The 21,396-nt window shown below is 40.7% G+C and overlaps 1 protein-coding gene across 1 annotated transcript in view; it reads right to left on the minus strand.

Moving 5' to 3' along the window:
- ERMP1 (endoplasmic reticulum metallopeptidase 1) overlaps positions 1-20,620 on the minus strand; it is a 39,441-nt gene extending 18,821 nt beyond the window's left edge. The window contains exons 1-8 of the mRNA XM_044445857.1: positions 20,241-20,620; positions 16,193-16,494; positions 11,938-12,065; positions 9,929-10,034; positions 8,009-8,155; positions 6,296-6,388; positions 4,746-4,958; positions 1,036-1,256 (exon numbers count right to left, since the gene is read on the minus strand). Coding sequence (XP_044301792.1) covers positions 1,036-1,256; positions 4,746-4,958; positions 6,296-6,388; positions 8,009-8,155; positions 9,929-10,034; positions 11,938-12,065; positions 16,193-16,494; positions 20,241-20,545 — 1,515 coding nt within the window. The 5' untranslated portion in view covers positions 20,546-20,620. The remainder of the gene's footprint in view (positions 1-1,035; positions 1,257-4,745; positions 4,959-6,295; positions 6,389-8,008; positions 8,156-9,928; positions 10,035-11,937; positions 12,066-16,192; positions 16,495-20,240) is intronic.
- Between the last annotated feature and the right edge of the window lie 776 nt (positions 20,621-21,396).

The raw sequence follows: 21,396 nt of genomic DNA on the forward strand, positions 1-21,396 counted from the left end.
ACATTCCTTTAATCCATTTAAATTATTATAATGCACTCTCCACTGGGGCTACACTGCTCAAGAATGTCCAGAAACATCACCCAGTGAAAAACACAGCTTTCCAAATTTTGCCTGGCACACTCTACGAACAATATAACACTGGTACCCACTGGTTTCTATTTTTTTCCAAGTCCAATTCATGGTGTTGGTTCTATGATGATTACCCAATTCATAGGTTGTTAACATGACATCCAGACTCAGGCACTCATTTTGTAGGTTAAACAACTCAGCATTCATAGATTGCTTTATGAAAACCCAAGATTTCCATTACATGTGAAACAAGCCGGTAATTCTACGGAGATCCAAATGCTCTATTTGTTGCAGTTCATAATGCTCTTATTATTTTCTGCAACTAGGACTATTATTTACAATTAGCTTCAGACTGCAATCCTATGCACACTTCCTGGGATTAAGCCCCATGGGCTTCTAAATAGACACAAAGAGGACTGCACTGTTAATTGGTACATTCCTATTCAATACAGATAAACCAAATTGTTTGTTTAGGGTTACTCCTCCAATTCAGAATGACAGATGATGGAAGCAGACAAATTGCCCTGCCTCTGGAAGGTTCCATTACCCCCTCTACCAAGTCAGGAAGAATGCATGCTTGGAGGTTTGGGCCAAGTATAGCTAGGCTGATGGCTGCAAAGGTGTATGAAGCATATGCAAGAAAAGTGGCTCCTTGCTCCTTTCATTGGGACCCAAAAAGCACAGAAACCAATCTGTGGTTCTGTGGTTCTGTACTACACTACCAAATACAGCTATCAATTTTGCATCAGTTAACAACTGGAAGAATGGGCCATGGTCCAGTGGTGTGCCCCCTGCTCTGCATGGAGAAGGACCCAGGTTCAATACTCAGAATATTTAATTAAAAGGATAAGAGAAAGGACTTTGCCTGTGACCACAGAGAGCAACAACAGTCAAGTTTATAATGAGAAAAGAAATACGATATTGTATTCTAATTTTTTAAATCATAATTGAAGATAAAACACTTACTTTATAATAAAATGTCTTGGCTAATGTATGCACAAGAATGAGTTTAGCCCAAGTTGCAGTTCCATACAGAAAAACAGAGACATAGAAGTGGGTGTACCAAGAAAGAGTGTGTCCAATGAGAGAAATAAACACTGCTACAATAAGGACGCCAATCAAGGTGGCAAGCCAACTAAGGATTGTGAAACCAAAGGCAATAGCAAGTTCCTTCAGATAATTAATGGCTGAAACAGAAGAAAAATCACATAAAAACACAGATTAATCAATATATTCTAAAATTCTTCATCCAGACCTGCTAGGACTATAGAATTCAAAATGGCAACAGTTGGACGGTCCCCAAGCAAACATTGGACAGTCCCTTTTCAGAACTGGCAGCTTCTTATCATGCTTCGATTTTTCTATTATTTTTGTCTTTACTAGTACTGTCAGTTCTATCCTTACTCCACAAAACAAAGCTGCTAAGTTTCTTTTAGTTAGAGAGGATTTATTCTGGTGATTTATTTATTTTAAGCTGAGGCAGCATTCCCTAGCAGTCTAATTGAGAACTTTATTAAAAACTGTGAGTTCTCAAGCCTCAAAGCTAATTTTTTTTAAAAAAGAAACACAGATGGTATACCCCACATACTGTTCTATAGTATCTGGTGACAGGATGACCTACGGATTTTAGATGTGAAGGATATTAATTGAGTATGACAGCATCCCACTAGAGGAAATACAGAGATGAACACCTCTGTAAAACAAAATGCAAGCTGTCAATAATGTGCCTTTCCTTTCATAAGATGAGCACGGTTATTCTACTCACATGTTGGGAAACTGAGCATGAACTGCAACATCTCTAAATGTCTATCAGTAAAAGATACATCAAATAATTTTAAATGAGTGATGGGGAAAAATATAGTTAGGTTGCTTACCTCTAACTATTGTTCTTCACATGGTCATCTGTGCATTTACACATATGAGCTCTACATCTCAGCGGGGCCTGTTGTTCGGAAGATTTCCTAACCCTAACCATGTAAATCTATTGAGGCAAACTAATCCCCTTGGTGCAGCAATGGTTAAGCAATTTTGCAATGAAACCATGCAGTATTTCTTCAGTGGAATGAAGATGTTAATGTCCTGTAGGTCAAGAACGGGATGGAGGCAACTGTCCTCCTTTGGTACCTTAAAGTACCGTGACATCTCCATGAAACTGCTGGGAAAGATCATCTGGAGGTTTGGGCTGAGATCACATTAACATGCTGATGATGCTCAGTTCCACCTCTTGTTTACATCATATCCAGGTGAGGCAGCGTCTATCCTGAACCAGTGCCTAAGGTCAATAAAGGATTGGATGGGGGCCAAAAAACTGAGGCTCAGTCCAGACAAGATGGAAGTACTGTTGGTGGGATGGGTTGAATGGTCTGCACTCTGTCTTGGATGGGGGTGTGCTTCCCCTAAAGGACAGGGTCCATAATTTTGGGATGCTCCTGGATCAACAACTCTCACTTGAGTGTTAGGTAGACACAGTGGCCAGGAGCACCTTCCTCCAACTGTGGCTAATTTACCAAGTGGCAAACAGACAAGGCCTAGCCATAGTTATGCATGCCCTAGTAACATCCTGGTTGAATTATTGTAATGCATATTACGTGGAGCTACCTGGGAAGATGGTCTGGATACTTCAACTGGTTCAAAATAGGGCTGCGTGATTGCTGACAAGAACTAGACTGCAAACCCAAACCAAACCAATTTTATACCAACTACACTGGCTACCATTGGAAATCCAGACCCAATTTAAAGTGCATGTATTTACAAGTCCTGAATGGCTTGGGTTGGGTCCTGGGTACCTAAAGGATAATTTGCTCTCATATGTTCCTACTCATGCATTAAGATCAAACCAGGACATCCTTCTTAGAGAGCAATCCCCTAGGGAGGTGAAAGGGATGTTGGCTAGAAGAAGGGCCTTTCAGCACTTGTGCCCAACCTCTGGAATAGGCTTGTCAGAGAGGTGTGCCTGGCACTGACACTGCTAGTATTTCAGCTTCAGGCACCATTCCTGTACCAACCCAGGGGCAGTACCCCTGCCTGAAAGGGCACCTTGAATACCATCAGGAAAAGAAAAACAGAAAAAGATAAGAAAAGCAGAGTAAGAGCCAACAATTGGGAGGGAGGGGGTAATTTCCCTTCCCTTCCCTTCCCTTCCCTTCCCTTCCCTTCCCTTCCCTTCCCTTCCCCCTTCTCTCTCTCTCTCTCTCTCTCTCTCTCTCTCTCTCTCTCTCTCTTTGGGAAAAAGGATTAATCAGGGATTAATAGTGAAAAGACAAATGGTGAAAAGAGAAAAAATGAGAGGATAGCAATAGTTAGAAGGCGAACCACAAGAGATAGAACCAGGTGAAGGAGGAAAGGTCTTGAGGCACCCATAAAGGCCATCAGAAAAGAACTAGGGAAAAAGTGGAAACCTTTCTTAGATATACCAAAGGGAGGGAGGGGAAAGGCTCCCACTAGAATGAGTCTAGCTTGGAAATCTTCCCCACAAGTTGCCCTGAGCAGAGCCCATTTGTGTGATGCACAGAGACTATGAAGAACAGCTATGCTGGGAATATTAAAAAAAGATCTAAAAACTTCCCCATCAGCTCATGGTGTCATTATTTTCAGAGATTTTACATCTTGAGCCTTTCTATAAAAGTCTTATTGCATGGGTTTTAGAAATTGGGAGTAGGGAGTAAGAACTAAATAACAATATATAAACACCTTGTTGTAAATTCTAAAATAAAGTATTTCATAAACCAAAGCTGTTCAAATTTTCCAGAAAAAAACAAAATGTTCCTTGGAGAACCCTGTGGGGTTTTTACATTTTCTGTTTTTTCCCCATGTCATCTTATCTCTAGCTGAAGCACAAATAACAGTTTCTTCCTTCCCATTTTATACAGCACAAATAAAGCTCCTGAACTGGATATGGAAGATTTCTCATATCCTCAGCATATCAGAAAGAGATGTTCCAAAGTGTATTAACTACACCCCTTAGGCTAAAACCTAAGGCAACTCATTCTGAAAACAATGGGACTTGTTTCGTAGTACAGATTGTCAGAAGCACACTGTTTAGATATTTTCCTGTAATCTCTGTTCAATTATTTGAGGTTATTTGTGGTTGGAAAAGATTCTTTTAAAGAAAAATGTAGGCTCACAAACACTTGTGTGTTAATAGTTTTGCTTCACTGCTGTCACTGTGCATAAATGAAATACTTAAATGTTTACAATAGAAAGAAGAGAGTGCTGCCAAGCATTTCCTCTCGGGTGATTTGGTAAACTACTTAAAAACTCCATAGATTGGATTTGAAGATCAGTAGACACATCTGCTGAGTCTGAACTAATGCTTCTGTAGGCCTGTTCGTCCATTACTTCTAAGTGATTGTAAAAGTTAGGGGAAATGCTGTTGTATCCTCCAGAATAGCTGTAGCTATAAAAGGTATTACAATTGGCACAGAAATTTAAAAAGTCAGTCCATGGATGAGCCTTTTCGTATTTCAGCATACTGTGTTGGCTTCCTTGTTGGTGGGGGGAGTAGCATTTTTCTCTAGTCATGCACCTCATCTCTGACAGTTTAAAGCTGAGCAGCAACTTCATTTGTGGGAAGCACATCAGCAAAAACTAAAAGACAAATTTAAAACTACTTTGCAAATACAAACATAGGATTCACCATTATTAAAGCAGATCCAGGAAACCTTAAGTGGGCTTACCTCTTTTGCGTGGCTGTAATACTTTTTTCCCAAGATAAAGAATGGTAAGTGCTGAGATAATATAATTCATAATGGTGCCCACACGAGCTGGATAAGCCAGAATGAACATGCCAAAGACATCAAAGAAGACCATATTTCCATGTCGATATTCATGAGATCTGGCCAGCTTATCTGATTTTGCTAAGTATTTTATGACACCTAAAATATTGTCACCTTTGGAAAAAGGTAAATACAGATTTGCATCTTTTCCTCAGCATTTTCACACATAATACCACAAAATGTATGTCATCACAAAATAAATGTTTATTAGATTTATATCCCACTTTTTTCTTATAACAAACTCAAAGTGGCTTAGATCATTCTCCTCCTGCTGACCTCAGTCTTATCCCCACAACACCAACTCTGTGAATTAGAGTGGGCTGAGAGTCTGTGACTGGCCCAAAGGCACCCAGCTGGCTCTATGGCTGAACATGGATTGGAACCCAGATTGCCTGAGTGCCATTCCTGCACTCTTAACCACTACACCACACTTTTAATACAGTGACCTGAAGACTTTACAATGCTTTCAACTTGTGTGCAGATGATGTATAGAGACCTCTGTGAACAGATATGTATTTGAATACTTGATATACTGGTTTATGTAGTTCTTAAAGATGTGTTCTCGTTCTCTTTCTCTCTCTCTCTCACACACACAAACACACACATTCTTCATATGTATATACTGAAATGAATATATTCAAATCTATGTAGCCACAGGTTTTCTTTTCTTGTATTGATATTTTAGAAAAAATAAGGTTGTAAAGGATCGTAAACTGTAACTGTAGTCTTAGAGTTACCATAGGCTGAGTGGAAGAAGCAGTAGAGCCAAATTTCACCATTCCACTGTTGCCCCCTTCATGTTTCTCTAGATGGGCTTTTCAGAGAGGGAGGGAAGGAAGTTGGAGAGGCTTCAGGATAGCTCATATTCTGAATACTCTTTTCTTCCTTCCTCCCAAAATGTTCCCCTTTCCATTTCTCCAAGATCACTTGGCCAATCTCAGAGGGCAGCCAAGACAGTTTTTGTTATTATTTATTTATTTATGAAGCTTCTATGCCACCCCATTCGCCGAAGCCTCGGGGTGGCTCACAAACACAGTGCTACACAGACACGGTGCTACACAGAAAGTCAGGATTTGAGTTCCACTGCCCTGTTCTCAGATCAGAGTGCTGTTATCTGACCTTGGACTTGGGAATCTAAACTACCCTATGGCCCCTCAAATGCTGTCTAGAGGCCACAGGATTGTTCCCTTACACACACACATGCACACAACTTTAAGGAAAACATCTAACTCATACTAGAAAAATGTATGATTCATGGGTTGTCTTTATACGTGAACAGCTTGAGATACTTTCTATGAGTGTAGGATTTTCTTTGCACACATTTATTTTCTTTCAGATGTACTACAATTATGCTATAGGTCCAGAGGTTTTTTAACATCATAATAGTCAACACAGAAAGAGACATTTCAGGCTTGCACTGATCTAAAATATGAGAAACTCTGAATACCAACCTGCCCTCTGAATTGAATCTGTCAGAATTCGGTCTGCTGTGTCATATTTTGTATGATAGATGTAACCATTTTCAATGAAAGCCAAGTCTATTCCTGTAAATATAATTTGAATTAAATTATTATACCTAGCTAAAAATAGTCAGTCTATTGCTAACGTAATCCATTCACTTTTGACTAACATTAATATAAATACATCATCATCACCCTACATTTGTTAGATATATCCTACATTGTTACATATCCACTCTTCTATTAAATAGTCACAGCTGGATGCTGGACCATAGTTTCATAAGATGGATGCCTGCCCCTCATCCTTTCTCACTCCCCTTGCATGCTGGCTTGGGCACAGAGATCCTGGCTTGCAATAAGCCAGGATTACCCACTACTTGGCAGGATAGCATGACTTTTTATGCATAAATTTCTGGCAATGTTCCAATATGCATCCTTGTGCTCCAGTTGTCCTCCATCCCTTTGTTCATTCATGTCAATGTCATGTCAAGAGATCTGTGAAGGTTTCATGAACTCATAAGGGGCCACAAGAACCATATTCCCACAGAAATATTTCCTCAAGGATCATATTTCAGATAGTCACGGTGCATTAATCTAGAACCAGAAACTGTCTTTTGTGTTGCAACTTGTACTTTATTCCAACAGGTTTAGATACATAGGTTGCAGCTTATATTGCTGTTTGAACCAAGATGGATTTTGTTTTGTGAACTTTACACTAGCAAATGGGTTGGAATAGCCCTTTGCCTGCCCCACCAGTACAGCCCCTTGAGGAAGGAGTATATCTGCTCCAAGAGAGGGGCTGCTCCACAGTATGTCTCTCAGCCTAGTAAACTCCTGTGGCTTTAAACTGTAAGGGCTGCAAAGCTATGTGCTGGTTACAGCAGTCTGCCCCTGCTGGCTGATGGTGTTACTGTAGACTTCAACAATATTACGTTGCCAAGATAATTTTTCCAGACGGAACAAAAATCCTACAACTTCCATCAAGCTTCCAGTCAGCTGTTCTGGGTGGGACATACTGGGAACTGAAGGTCTTTCTGTCTAAGTGTGAACTGAAGCATACACTTAAATTAATTAAAATTAATGTGAATTAAAAACATACTAACCCCAAGGTACACACCCCCAGGAACCTGTACAAATCCATGCTAAGTTTCAGGTGTCTAAATCTTACAGCCTTTGTCAATATAGCACTTGAAAGGCACTTGAAAGGACAGAAAGGTAAATGCACAGAAAAAATAAGCAGATGTAGATCTGGTGTTCCACTGCAATCCATGGCAGACCCCTTCACAGACCCATAACTGGAGATAAATGAATATTTCACTTTAGTTTTTAAAGAAATGTGACACTTTTATTTTAGAGTGTTGTCTATCACTTCTAGCTAGATAATTTACCCTCAAAAGGGTAATAGGCTGCTATGGCTTGCAAAAATGGTCAACGGCAAAATAGTTACAATAATTTGAACTTGCAGTTTATTTGAAATCCATGCAATGAATGCATATCAGCATTACTAATATTGCCAATTTCTAGGACAATAGAATGCATTTCTTCTAGGTTGTTCTGGACAGCCAAGCCTGCAAGCTAAAACTCCAGCTCACAAGATTTCAATTACATCCACAAAGATTAATCCTTCTATTCACTTTCACTTGTCCTTTTGTCCATCCAAGAGAGCTCAAATAATGGATCTTCCAAAATCATCCAACTACATACCTGGAATCTTGCCAAAGTCTCTGTAAATACGGAAATCTGTTTCTGCAGGAATTATACCACTCTGAAACACTTCCTGGGCTACAACACAACCAAATGGGTGTTTAGCAGCAGAAATATATGCTTGCACTAGCCAGGGATTTTCAGGACCTGAAAAAATGAAAAAAAAAGTAATAAAATGAAAAGCCATTTAATTTTAAATGTGTTTTAACTACTGAATTTGTGGCTTGGGTCCTTAGATAAGGCAAGTTAAGAAAGTTCACAAGAGGAAAGTTTCCCATCTCCTCCTCCTTGCTGAAGCCTCGAGAAATATGAACAACCATGATGCCCAACCCTCCAGAGTGACTTTTCAGGCCACGCTGCTCTGCAAGGGTGAAGATGGGACCAGAAACATTAATAAACCTACTGACATTAACTTATCTTAGGATCCAAATCATAAAGTGGAAAACAGAAATTATACAGAGTGAGAAACTTGCTCCCTCTGCTTTCCAGAGAGCTGTGTGAGTTCAAGAGGGCTTCGGGCATGTACATTGGTCTGGGAGCTGTTTGTATACCACAATTGCTATGTTTTGTTATATTTTAATGTGTTTTATGGTTTTAATCTGTTTTAAATATTTCTGTAAGCTGACTTGATTGCCATTTCTGTTAGAAAGGCAGTGTATAAATCAAATAGATTAACTAAACCAGTATAAATCACATTAATTTCAACTGATATTACATCTACCCATTTAATTCATTTTGTTTTCATTGGTAATAACAAAGTAGCAAACACAAATCTGAATATTTAAAGGCAGATGTAACAAGAGATTAAAACTACTTTTTTGTATTTCCTGCTAAATACTGTATTTAGCTATTCAAGAGCAGGATATTAAACTGGAGGAGGAAGATTTTCCATCCCCTGAACATGGGTTTTATTTTTTTGAGGGTTACTATCTCTCCAACTACCCCAACTGGCATGTATTAACACAGTACTCTACCTAAAACTATTCTTGAGCTTTACTAATGCAAAAACTGTCATGTTTCCCTTTACTTTTCTACCTAAAAGGAACTTACATATTTCATTTAAAGCTAGACACAAGTCTAGGATTTTAAATTTCCGATAAATGTATTTTCTACCTTAATTGCATTGTTATCCAGGAATTTTTGAGGTGAATCTGCAGTTCAATGATTTTTCACAATCTATATAGGTTATTCTTATACTTAGCTGTTTGCATAGTAAAAACAAAATTTATGCTCGGGCCTACATCTGATTTTTTGAAGTCTCTGCAACACTTTTTCCACCAGTGCAAATAGATGCCAAGATCGACAGCAATTATGTATTCATGCAAAAGGGAATCATATGCACACACCTAGAACTTTCTGCATTTTCCAGCTCTCTAGCTCAATGAGGCCAGTTGCTGCATACTTTTTAACACTCCTTGGCTTATCAGCACGGAGATCTATAGCAATGAAAAGCCATAACAAAACTTCCAGCTTCAAGCATATGTACACAAATCTTGTGCACATACTTAAATGGCTTGCTTGGATCATGGCTCTGAACAGGAGCTTCTCCTTATTCATCTGTCCTGATTTCACCAATCTATTGTGAAGTAACCAATGCCTGAGATCTTCTCTTCTATCACCTATTAATCTTGCAGACAAATTAAGAGCAAAGAGTATCTAATTGATTTATTAACCAAGTTTTCTAACTGTGAAAAAAAACCTGTTTTAATTTGATGATAATGATTTGCCTTTCCCTAGGTATAAACAACATTCTTCTGCACAATATGTTGAATTTACTTAATGAGGGATAGGGATTCTGTGTCAGATACAAATATCTATCCTTATCTTCAGCTTTCTATCAAAAAGTTCATTCAAGTGGAGTTCATTATGTTTTTAAAGGTAACTCCTGTCAAGATACTCAAGAAGTACTAAGCAACTTACCCGTTTGAAACACAAGCTCTTTCCCTCCCACTCCAGCAGCCTCCAGATTAATAAATGCTCTGACTGATTTAGCCCATGGATGTTGTGTAATGAATCCATGACTAGCCTTGATGAAAACCAAAAATAATCACAATCAAACATCACAATATCTTTTAAATATACAGTAATACCTCGGTTCACGAATGCTTCTGTTTGCGAACAATTCGGTTTGTGAACAGAAAGTTCAGCAAAATTTTGCTTCCGTTCACAAATTCTGCATGGGGTGATGAACATTTCCCCACAGCACTTCCCGTGACCTTCTTCAGATATCCTATCTCTGCTTTGCCCAGGAGCAGGGCTCGTGCGCCTGGTAGGCTTTGGGGTCCTGCTGGGCGCTTCAGGGAATGTTTGCTCCACTCACTCGGGCTGCAGAAGCCCAAGATGACACTGAGCCACCTGCTGAAAGGGAGAGCATGTCACGAGGGGAAGCCATGAGGGAGCACTCGCCTTGGTCGAGGCCTTCCTGGGTCCTCGCCGCTGCCCCGCTTCCGAGCTGTAGTTGAGCGAGTGCAGCTATTTTTTTAAATAAATTGATCACACTGTAGGTGCCCAAAAAAGACAGGCAGGCAGGCAGGCAGGCAGGCAGGCAGGCAGAAAGAAAAGTTTGCCAGCAACTGACAGTCTTCCATGTGCAGCCTGGGGACTCTGAAGGGGCGTATCAACGGCTGTTGAAAGGGAGACTGTAAACCCTGGCTGTGAAGCTGAAGACCATGAGCTTTGAAAAAAAATTGGTTAAAGGGACAAAATAGTCAGGGCAAGTGAAAAGGCCTCAAATGTGCAGTGAGAAGGACAAGCATATTCATCCACCTGGGATAGTAGAAGGACCACAATGGAAGAAGGGGAAAGGTGGGCAAACAACACATTGTGTGCCCAATCATCTGTCAGGTAAACCATGGATTGTTCCAACAATCCATCTGTTGGCTTACTGCCAATTTGGGTTTGTTGTAACAAACTTCCTTGTTGTGTAAATGCTTTTAATCCCTTCAAAACCTATTATACTATCATGGTATGACAAATAGCACAATTAAAAAATCAACGGCTACCACAGTTGCCCAGGTAGGATTCTTTGGAACTTTTATGTACCACATTTCAGCTTTTTTCAGTATCAAACCCTGGACTATTACCAGCTTTGCAGCTCTATAGTTTTGAGACCAGGCTATCTGAAAGATCACCTCCTTTTCCACAAACCACATCGCTATGGTCATCAAAGGAGGTTCTGATGAGTTTCCTGCCACCCAATGCGACGTAGAAGTTATGACCAGGAGCTTAAGTAGCAACTCTAAAGAGATTCACTAACCCAAAGCTCTGACTGTTTGGACAGCAAGTTGAAACAGCCTTGTCTGCCTGCTCTTTCTTGATATTATTTCTGCCTCTTGATTTTTTTTCTTCCATGGTTTTGCTGCTGCAAAGTTTCTGTCCAAAATTGGTGCTGCTGAATTAATTTTTTGTTTTAATAGGAATTAGGCACTTGCAGGTTGCCTTGTCCTGACTCGGACTATTGGTCCCTCTAGGGTGGCATTAACTATCCTGGATGGCAGCAGTAACCCAGGATTTCAGACAGGAGTAAGCTGTTTGTTTTGATCTATGTTGTTAGCCACTTCTCAGACATGGTGATGCAAGCTATAATGGCAGTGTGGTGGAGTGGTTAAGAGGGTGGGACTGGGACGCAGACAATTTGGGTTCTAGCCGCACTCAGCCGTGAAGTCAACTGGGTGACTTTGGGCCAGTCACACACTCTCAGCCCAACCTACCTCACAGCGTTGTTGGTGTGGGGATAAGACTGAGAGCAGCAGAAGGAGAATGGTATAAGCCGCTTTGAGTTCTTTAAAAAAGAAAAAAGGCGGGATATGAATCTAATAAATAAATAAGATATAAACCAACTTATAAATGTATCAGAGCAAGTAAATTAGCTCTTTGGAACCTACCTGATTTACTAAAGTTTTATAAATCTACCTATATTGTATTCTTACCTGTAAGATGCTTTCCTCTGCACCATTAAACAGGAATATAACAGCATGCTGTAATGGTTCAGGTGACTTTGAAAGAGCATGAAGTATCTCAAGCATCACAGAACAGCTGACAGCATCATCACTGGCACCTTAAAATTATAAAACATTTAGTATAATGAACTCCTGTGCCTTGAAACACAATTCTTCTACTGAAACCTTTTGTTTTAAAGGCACATATCTATTTGGGTCAATGCATTTGAAAAAGTTCTCTTTCAGTCCTATACTGTTACACAAAATACTCAAGAGGATTTTGGAACATTAATACCAAGAAGAATTATTTTCCCTTCTCTTGCCAAGTTTAAGTATTTGAAAGCATTTGACATGAAGTCAGTTCCAGGGCTTACTTCTGCTGGTTAGCAATTTGAAAAGTAATCAGAAAAAGACTATAGGAAAACACAAAACTATCAAGTGCAATCTGAGCAAGAAAGTCTTTTACAATTTTAATAGTTTTAGAGCACAGTCGTATAGAGGGTGCACCCAAAAGATGAAGGACTTCAAGACTGGAATGCTCCAGCTGTCCAAAGCCCTGCCAGCAATAACGTGGCAAGGACAGAAAAAAATGGAGGAGAATTTGCCTCCAGTTCCTTCTTAATCTTGTATTCTTCCTTCGAAGGCCATAGCAGTATCTCAGAAGTGGGAATCTACCATTTCTTATGTTCTCTAGACCAGGGACCACAGGATTGCTATATTGTGAACAAATACTGGTATGTATGTATGTATGTATGTAAAATATTTCTATGCCGCCCCATTCGCCGAAGCCTCGGGGCGGCTTACAACATAAAATTAAAATATAATACATTCAAAATATACAACAAATTAACAATATAAAATAAGTCGCCCTGGCCAGATAAAATAAGCAAATAATATTAACAATTAAAATGACGCTTAAATAAAAAGGTCTTCGCCTGGCGCCGAAAAACAAATAACGACGGCGCCAGGCGGACCTCTCTGGGGAGCGCATTCCATAGATTGGGCGCCACCGCAGAGAAAGCCCTCCTCCGAGTACCTACCCTCCTAATTTCTTTCACGGAGGGTTCCCGGAGAAGGGCCTCTCCCGCAGATCTCAAGGGGCGGGCGGGCATATATGGATGTAAGCGCTCCTTCAGGTAACCAGGACCCAAGCCGTTTAGGGCTTTATAGGTCATCACCAACACCTTGAATTGGGCCCAGACTTCAATGGGAAGCCAGTGAAGCTGACGGAGGACTGGAGTCATGTGAACATAACGCCCAGTCCCCGTCAGCAGCCTGGCAGCTCTATTTTGAACCAATTGAAATATCCGGACCATCTTCAAGGGTAGCCCCACGTAGAGCACGTTACAGAAGTCAAGGCGGGAAGTCACCAGCGCGTGTGTCACTGTCGCCAGGCAGTCGTACTCCAGGTAGGAGCGCAGCTGAAGGATCAGCCGAAGCTGAAGGAAAGCACTCCTTGCCACTGCTGTCACCTGAGCTTCCAATGAAAGCTCTGGGTCGAGGAGCACTCCCAGGCTGCGGACCTTGTCCCTAAGAGGGAGTGCAACCCCATTCAGGACTAAGTTCAATTCACCCTCTCCTCCGTCTTGTCTGGATTGAGCTTCAGTTTTAAAATTATTATAGCAAAATTTAACTGCCAGTCATAAGGATTCAGAAATGTTTGTGGAATAAGCCCTTATATGTATAAGCCTTTATACAACAAGAATATACCTTAGCACGGCCATGTCTGCCTTTAGAGCTGTATATTATGTTTTAAGCTGATTCAATAACCAGTAAGTTAAATTAACCAGTTTTAAATTCTATCTCCCATAAAAGTTTTGTGGGAAAATATATCCAGTAGCAAAGTAAAAAGCTTCCTCACAGATGTGCCAAGATGAAACTTATCTTGAAATTACCACACTTTATTTGGAAAATATTACTTTCACAAATCTTCAACTAATGAAGTAAATGAAGACATTTGTTTTAAATATGTTTGTTATCCTTAACATAAACAAACAGCATTAACTAATAAGGAAAATGAAACAACAGGGTGCCTGAGAGCCACTGAACAGCTACAATATATTACTGTATTATCTACGACTATTGTTTGTTCAGCACCCCATTTCTTAGCACCATTACTTGCAAATGTATTCTGTTGAAAAGCATGGGATTTGGTTCCATGTAACGTCCAAAAGTTGTACTCCATGTTAGCCCTACTTAGAATACACTCACTCAAATGAATAGGACCTAAGTTAATTCTATTATTTTACTTATAACATTTATATACAATTCAATAGCCAAAGTTCCCTGAGAAATTCACAAGAATTAAAACACAACATAATATAATCCAACCAAAAATTATATTATATAACAGAAATCAAACTGACTAGCTTCAGAAATATTCATTTCAATGGGTCTACTTTAAATAGGACTGAGTTTGGATACCACCTCGGGATTCAGACAAGTCTGAATAGCACAAGCCTAAGCGGGCTTTTGACTTCTGTTTCTCAAACAACAGGAGCCTGCCTTGTCACATGGAAAGATATTTCTGAAACTGCAGGTGTTTGGAAAAAGTTGTTTGCTGTTCTAAGTAAAAACATCCCACATGGCATTTGCAAGCCATTTAGCTCACTTAAAATACAGTTTTTCAGAATAGAGGCAATATGCTTAGAAGATATAAGAAAGAAAAAAAATAAAAACTCAAGGAATTAAACACCTGTATATGCCAGCTATTTAATTAACTTGCTTAGCTTAGTTTGCTCTTGGATAGGTTTAGGACCAAATGGATAAGACATAAGAACAGGGTGCACTGACATTATTTGAACATATGTATAAATACTGTACTATCTATGACTACAGATACATATAAATAATTGATCATCAGAAAATTTTCTGGAACAGCAATATTTCTTGGCAACAAATGTCTCTCAAAAACCACCAATGTCATAAAAATAATTAATGAAATTGATTTGTACCATGCCTTCCTACCAAGAAAATGAGACTCATTTAGACATCAGATATAATATGTATTTCTTCAGCAGTAAGTTTGATATTGATCACCTATTCTAGAGCAAATGGTTATCATTAAAGTCTTTTAATAGCTTGAATTACATTGAATTATTATTGGAGCAGTCAGGCATGCAAATCAGTGTTGATTCTGTGTACATACTGGATGAGCTCATATGACTTGGCAAGCCACTCTGCAAATAAGCTGCAGAGTGTGACTTATTCATGGAACAACCCAGGGGCAATCCAACAGACAACTAGGCTCTCTGTAGGCTTTCCCCCACTTTCCCCCTTAGTCCTGCCATAATTAACCCATGGATATGTGTGGCAGAATCAGTCTTGTTTCTTCCCCCTTATCTAATTGAAACTCTTGCAGTTCCCATGGCATCCCCACCCTTCTGAGAACAATTTTCTGAAGTTGCAGCCTTTGACAGCCCCTCCAAAACACCCAAGGAACACACTGGAGCATCTGTAAATGGGCAATTTTTTGTACCATACATGCACACAAATATTTAAAAAATATGGGGAAAGTTCAGTTGTTTGGAGTTGCATAAGTACACTACTCGAACTATCCAAAATTTGAAGCCTTGCCTGGTGAATGTCCTAGAAAATGTCTGCTGTCAAAGGTACAAGAAGAAAAATGAGAGGAAAGGATCACAAAAGGGGTTGTGATCCAAGCAGGGGAAAGAAACCAGTGAGACTCACTTCAAAGTGACACTTGATCAATGCCACTTGACCAGCTGTCAGTGGCACCAGCCCGGGGAATCTTAGCAAGAAAGGCAAAGGATTCCTGCTTCTCTTGTCCGGTGACTTCCTTACCATTTCCTTAGGTCCAAGGTAGGATCGCTGGGTTGCTTTTGGACTATGCACCCACCTGCTGTGTGGCAAACAATCCCTAGTACAGGCCATTGGTTGCCAAATCAAGCCAGCCTGTAGGAAGCAGTGCAGAGTCACACTACATGACAACCTGCTGTTTCTCACAATGAGTTGATAATTGAACAAACCCAATTATCTTTCCAAAGCAAAGAACAAGCAACTTAAAAAATACTAAAGTAATCCAATTCCTATTTTTTATTACAGACAGAAAAATGTAGTGTTTTACTAAACAAACACAACTGGTATGTGACTTGCAACATAGATTACTTCTGTGTATGTTCCTATTTTTAGTGAAATTTCCCACTGGAGAAATCAGCCAGCTAACCTTCAGGTAAATTTCCTGTGAAGTTGTGACTTTCTCCCCATTATACAACACTGTACCTACCTACAGTATTTGGTACGGAATCAAAGTGACAGTTGGACAGCACAGCATGCTCAGCTCCATTTCTGGGTTCTAGTTTAACCACAACATTAGTAATGTTGTCGTAGTAACTAGTGAATCCTCCAAGAAAGTCAATACTGAAGGTGCCTGTTGGCCTCTGTATATCTACAGAGATTGTGTGGATATGACTGCTTTCAATTTCAATAGCTTTAACTTGTTCCAAGAGGTAGTTTACTGTGAAGATTTCATTTTCTGGACTTCCAACAACTCTTGAACCAATTGCAGTAATATTTTCCAGATATATCCTGTAGGAGACAATATGAAGCATTAGAAGTGTATCTTAACTCACGCATACATTCAGATTTGAGTGCAATGTGTAGGTCTTCCAAATAATTTCTAAGACAAGAGAAAGAGGATTAAATCTGTGGGTGTAGGAAATTACATAATTTCAAATAACATTCATTAAGCTCTTTGAGGTCAGAGGACAAAAGTCCAATGTTTAGCATTCCACTCGCTACCAAAAACAAGGGAAAAGGTTACTGAGCAAGGCATCAACACAGCAGCCAGTTATCCATACAATTATGAATAATGCTGATTACTGATCTGCAGCCTTTTATGTTACATCATCAAAGGAGTGTACCACTTTTTTCAGTTTTCACTTTTTTCATTGGGTGATTCTGTTCATCTTCAAAACGCTGCTGATACAGCCTTGACCAAGACCACCAAACGAACGGGATGTAACCCAAATCTACACTCTGTTGCAGATATGCAGTTCCTGTGGCCCTTCAGATGTTGAACAGGAGTTCCCATTTTTTTGTGATCATGGGATGTGCTGGCTGAGCTGATGGGAACAGGACCCCAACATTTAGGAGAATACCATTTCCTTCTCCCTGCTTAAATACACCAATTCAATTTTGGAGAGGCTCCCAGGGATTGCAGGTCAGAGATGTGCAGTTATTGGTGGAATAGAAATGAAATATTTATTATTCATAATAATAACAGTGAGGAAGTCCAAAGGCTGAAGTGAGGCAATAGCAGCCAAGCCAAAATACCAGTTAGGCAGCAGAAGTTGTATTTGAACCTTTTAGAATGGAGAAAATATGCAAAACTTGGCAAACCACCAAATGAGTGGTGGGCAGGGTGAGGTTTAACACCCCTAATCTATACTATTGTATTTCCAGTAACAATTTGCTTTAGATTGCAGGGAATGGTTAGAAGATGCAGTGTATTTCTGAGCTAAATTTGAAGTACTGGTTTTACCATTTAAAACCTTAAATGGTTTGGGTCCCACCATCTCCCGACTGTATTTCTATCTTGCCTTTCTTACATAAGAAATACAATAAATAATAAATTACACTTCACTTTTCCAAATGCTTGCTCTAGATACTCTGTATTAAGTGTTTCAAACATATGATTTTGTGCAATAATGTTTAGCCACCCACAGTGCAGAATATACCATATAACAAAATATTTAACTTACTGCCTTTTCCTTGAAAATTAATTTATAATCTTCTACCCATTGGATTAAAAGTAAATCTAAAGAAGATGTTGCTGGGGGAATGTAAGGGTCAGTATAATCTAAATGAATGGGTTTAGGATTCAGATGCCACAGGAAAAAATGTCAGCATCAACTAGGAATATGTCTACATTGTGAGTGAGCCAGAAAAGAGAAAAAGGAAATTCTACAAAAAGTCAAGCTCAAATGAGGGAGACAGAAAATAAGAATCATTTCACCTATAAAAACTGTTTTACCTAAATTCTGAGGGGGAAAACATAGTCCTCCGTTGTGGTACATTTTATTAACATAAGCATTTTAGTGAGTTTTACTTCTTAACTCATGTTTAACAGTCAATAGATGCACATCTCAAAAACTAATGAAAAATTAAATGTAAGCCTAGGAATGTGGAAATTTCAGTTACACAGATATTGATTTAGCATTAGTGAAGGAATATTGATGCAAACATCTCCAAGCAATATGATATGCAGTAGGAATCTCTGGGCAGATATAGCACGTGGAAGTTCCCCATTTAACCTGCCAGCTTCTTTCCTAGGCCCGTGAGATCTTTTGTTTGCACAGCACTGATAGAGACTCAAGTGTTTTAGAACTGAGCAAGGAAAATGTTGCCCTTCAGCTGATCCGTACAGGTCAGCTGGAGAAGGGCTCAGAAGGGGGGGGGGGTCTGCGTGAATAATATGTAAGAGTAGAGCAGCCATACACACTTCGGGTTCTGGACATGCTAATTGTTGGCCTATAACTAACCCTGGCTACCACTGAAAAGGCTATAAAAATATGGATGTCAGCATGTTGTACTCCTGAACAGGCCTAGACTGGACAAGTGGGGGTAAAGAGGGAATAAATGAAAAAGGAAACCTCTTAACCTTGCCCCTTCCTTTTTCACTCTGCAAAATATTATCCATGCTGATAATGAATTGCCAGAATACCTCTGCGTTTTCCCCATGTCAAGATAATTTTAGTTGAGTTGTAAATGCTCAGTACAATACAAGTAGGCTACAGCATTCATAAATGAGATAAGGGTGTCTGTGGCAATTAATAACTGGGTGTGACTGTTGCTCTATACAAATTAGCATAAGCCAGGTTCAGGCTTGTCCACTATAAAATGACTCTGTACCAGTTATTCTAGATAAAAGATATTTACCTGTACAAAGAAACATCTCCCATGCACCAAACTATTTCGTAAAGATAGGGAAGCTCTAGCAGAAGGTTGCTTTCAAATCCTCTCACTCAGACACCAGTTTGCTCTGATTACTAATTTCTGCCACAGAAATAAAAGATCTAGCTAGTTGTATGCTTTAGTACTATTTGCCGAGGAGGAAATTACTGAAATGGGAGTGCACTGCTTCTTTTCTTTGCTGAAGACTTGATCAAAAAGATCCCTCCTCTGAGACAGATCCTATTTCTCCTCAAGTTCCGGCGAGCATGCAGCAAACTGGAGTAAGAGATCAAAGGTGACCCTTCAAGCCAATTCTACATCATTTGATCAATCTAATTACAAGCCAGTGGTATCTGTCCCTAGTACCTTCAAATGTCCTAGCACTTAATTTCTGACTCAAATTAAGTCAAATGATCCTGCCGGTAATTTTATTTATTACATTTCATAAAGGAAAGGCTTTCTTCACATCCACACCTTAATGATCCACTGATCTGACTAAGCAATGCATACAAAGATAAGAAAACTTGCTCCCAGGAAAAGGTATCAGCCCAAAAGCTGAGGTGGCCTCAAGGGAGAACTGGTTCCTTTCCAGACAATGTGCAACTGTGAAATTTTATAAAAGTCACAATGAAGGCACAACTGTCATAGCACTGTTTGGATTACTATAAAATATGGTACCACAGCTAGTATGACAGTGCACACTACTGATAGGCAATACAAGTTATGCATGAACGTCATATGTATGGGGGGGGGGAGAATACCAAGGAACAGTATTAATTCTTAGGCTCAGGGAGGCCTGGATGCCAGGCCAAATCCCCTTGAAGAGATCAGTCAGAAACCTGAAACCACTGCAGTGCAAGAGCAAGCAAATCTTGTGTGCAACCTTGTTTTGCAAAATTTTGGCAGGTCGAGGGAAGTAAAAATTTCTATGCCCTGTACAAAGGAGAACAGCCTGGTCAACTCCTGATAAATCTCAAAGAACACCTTTACAAACTCACAATCACTAAGCTTTAAGGGAAACCTCTGTTCCTGCACCACCCCACTGTACACACATACATATTGACAAACTAGGAACAACCCAAATGCGCATAATACAGGATGGCTGCGGGTTGAAAAAAGGAAGCAGCCGAAAGTGCACCAGAGGCACCATGAGGAAGTGTGCATTTTTGCAGGACCGCCTTTCTCATCCCAAAACCACCACTACCGAACGTTGCCCTCCTAAGCGACTAAAAGTTCCGGTGTGATCCCAGGAGAAAGTATAAAGCCCCTGGGGTGGAGTTCTCTTCCTCATGCACACCTCAGAGCGGGGGAAGGAGCCGGCTTCACCTCAGCTCGAGGAGGAGAGCGCGAGCGCCGCCGCTCCGGCCGCGTCGGTTTACCTGGCGCGAGAGGCATCGAATTCCCCAGGGTCGCGCGCCGGCCGCACCAGCTGCTGCAAGGACACCTGCACGAGCCCGCGGAGCCCGAGCAAGTACAGCAGCAGCACGAGCGCGGCGCGCGTCTCCGACAGTAGCAGCATCCTCGCGCCTCCGCCTCCTGGCTTCCTCCAGTCCCGTCCATCTTCTTCTTTCTCCGGGCGCCGCCGTTGTTGTTGGTGATGCTGCTGGTAGCGCTGCTGCTGGTGCTGCGACGCCTGAGTACGCAGGCGCCTGACGGCACCCACCGCGGCTGAACTCCGCTCCATAGAAACCCCGAGCTTGCCCTTGTCCCAATACCGGTGCAGCTCCAGCAGCAGCAAGGCGCTTCGTACGGCAGCTCCGAAAGGACAAAACTGCGCAACTGGGACCGGCCCGCCTTTTTTTGGCTAAAATGAGCGGGAGAAGCGGCCGTAGGAGTCGCCTAGTAAGGTCACATGCTCAGAAAATGTCCCATATCCTTCCCCTCGTCTTGCTCACCAATCACCATGGTTGTTGTGACTTCGTAGGCTGGGCCGGAAACGTGTCGTGAAGGGGATGAGGACGAGATTGCAGCTGCTGCCTGAGCGTCCTTTGGTGGTGTAGGTGCGCGTCTCTCCGAAGTATTTGTGTTGTTTCTTGCGTGCAGGGAAGGGAGGCCACACTCACGTGACGAATTTTGTGCTAGTGTTTCTTACCTGTACCTCTGACAGGGAGCACCACGATATTGTTTGGATTAAGTTTCAATTTGTTTGCCTTCATTCAGGGCACTACTGCCAACAAACATTGATTTAGCGCCAAAATACTTTGTTTTGCATGAGATGAAAGGAAAAATAGAGTTCAGCGTACTGATAACACAGAACTCAAATCTCCAGATCACATCTCCCAATGGATTCAAGTATATGTTAAATGGCATGGAAAATAAAAGAATCCTGAGGAACTCCATAAGCCCATGGACAAGCATTTAAACAGGAGTCCACCAGCACCATTTTCTGGGCCCGCCCCTCCAGGAAAGAATGGAGCCACTGTAAGACAGCACCTCCACTCCCATCCCAGTAAGATGGCCAAGAAGGAAAGCAATGTCAATGGTATTGAAAACCACTGAGGGGTTCAGCAGAACCAACATTTTCTAGTTGCCAGG

The sequence above is a fragment of the Varanus komodoensis genome, unplaced genomic scaffold (assembly GCF_004798865.1).
Source record: "Varanus komodoensis strain SLA01 unplaced genomic scaffold, ASM479886v1 scaffold5, whole genome shotgun sequence".
NCBI lineage: Eukaryota > Metazoa > Chordata > Lepidosauria > Squamata > Varanidae > Varanus > Varanus komodoensis.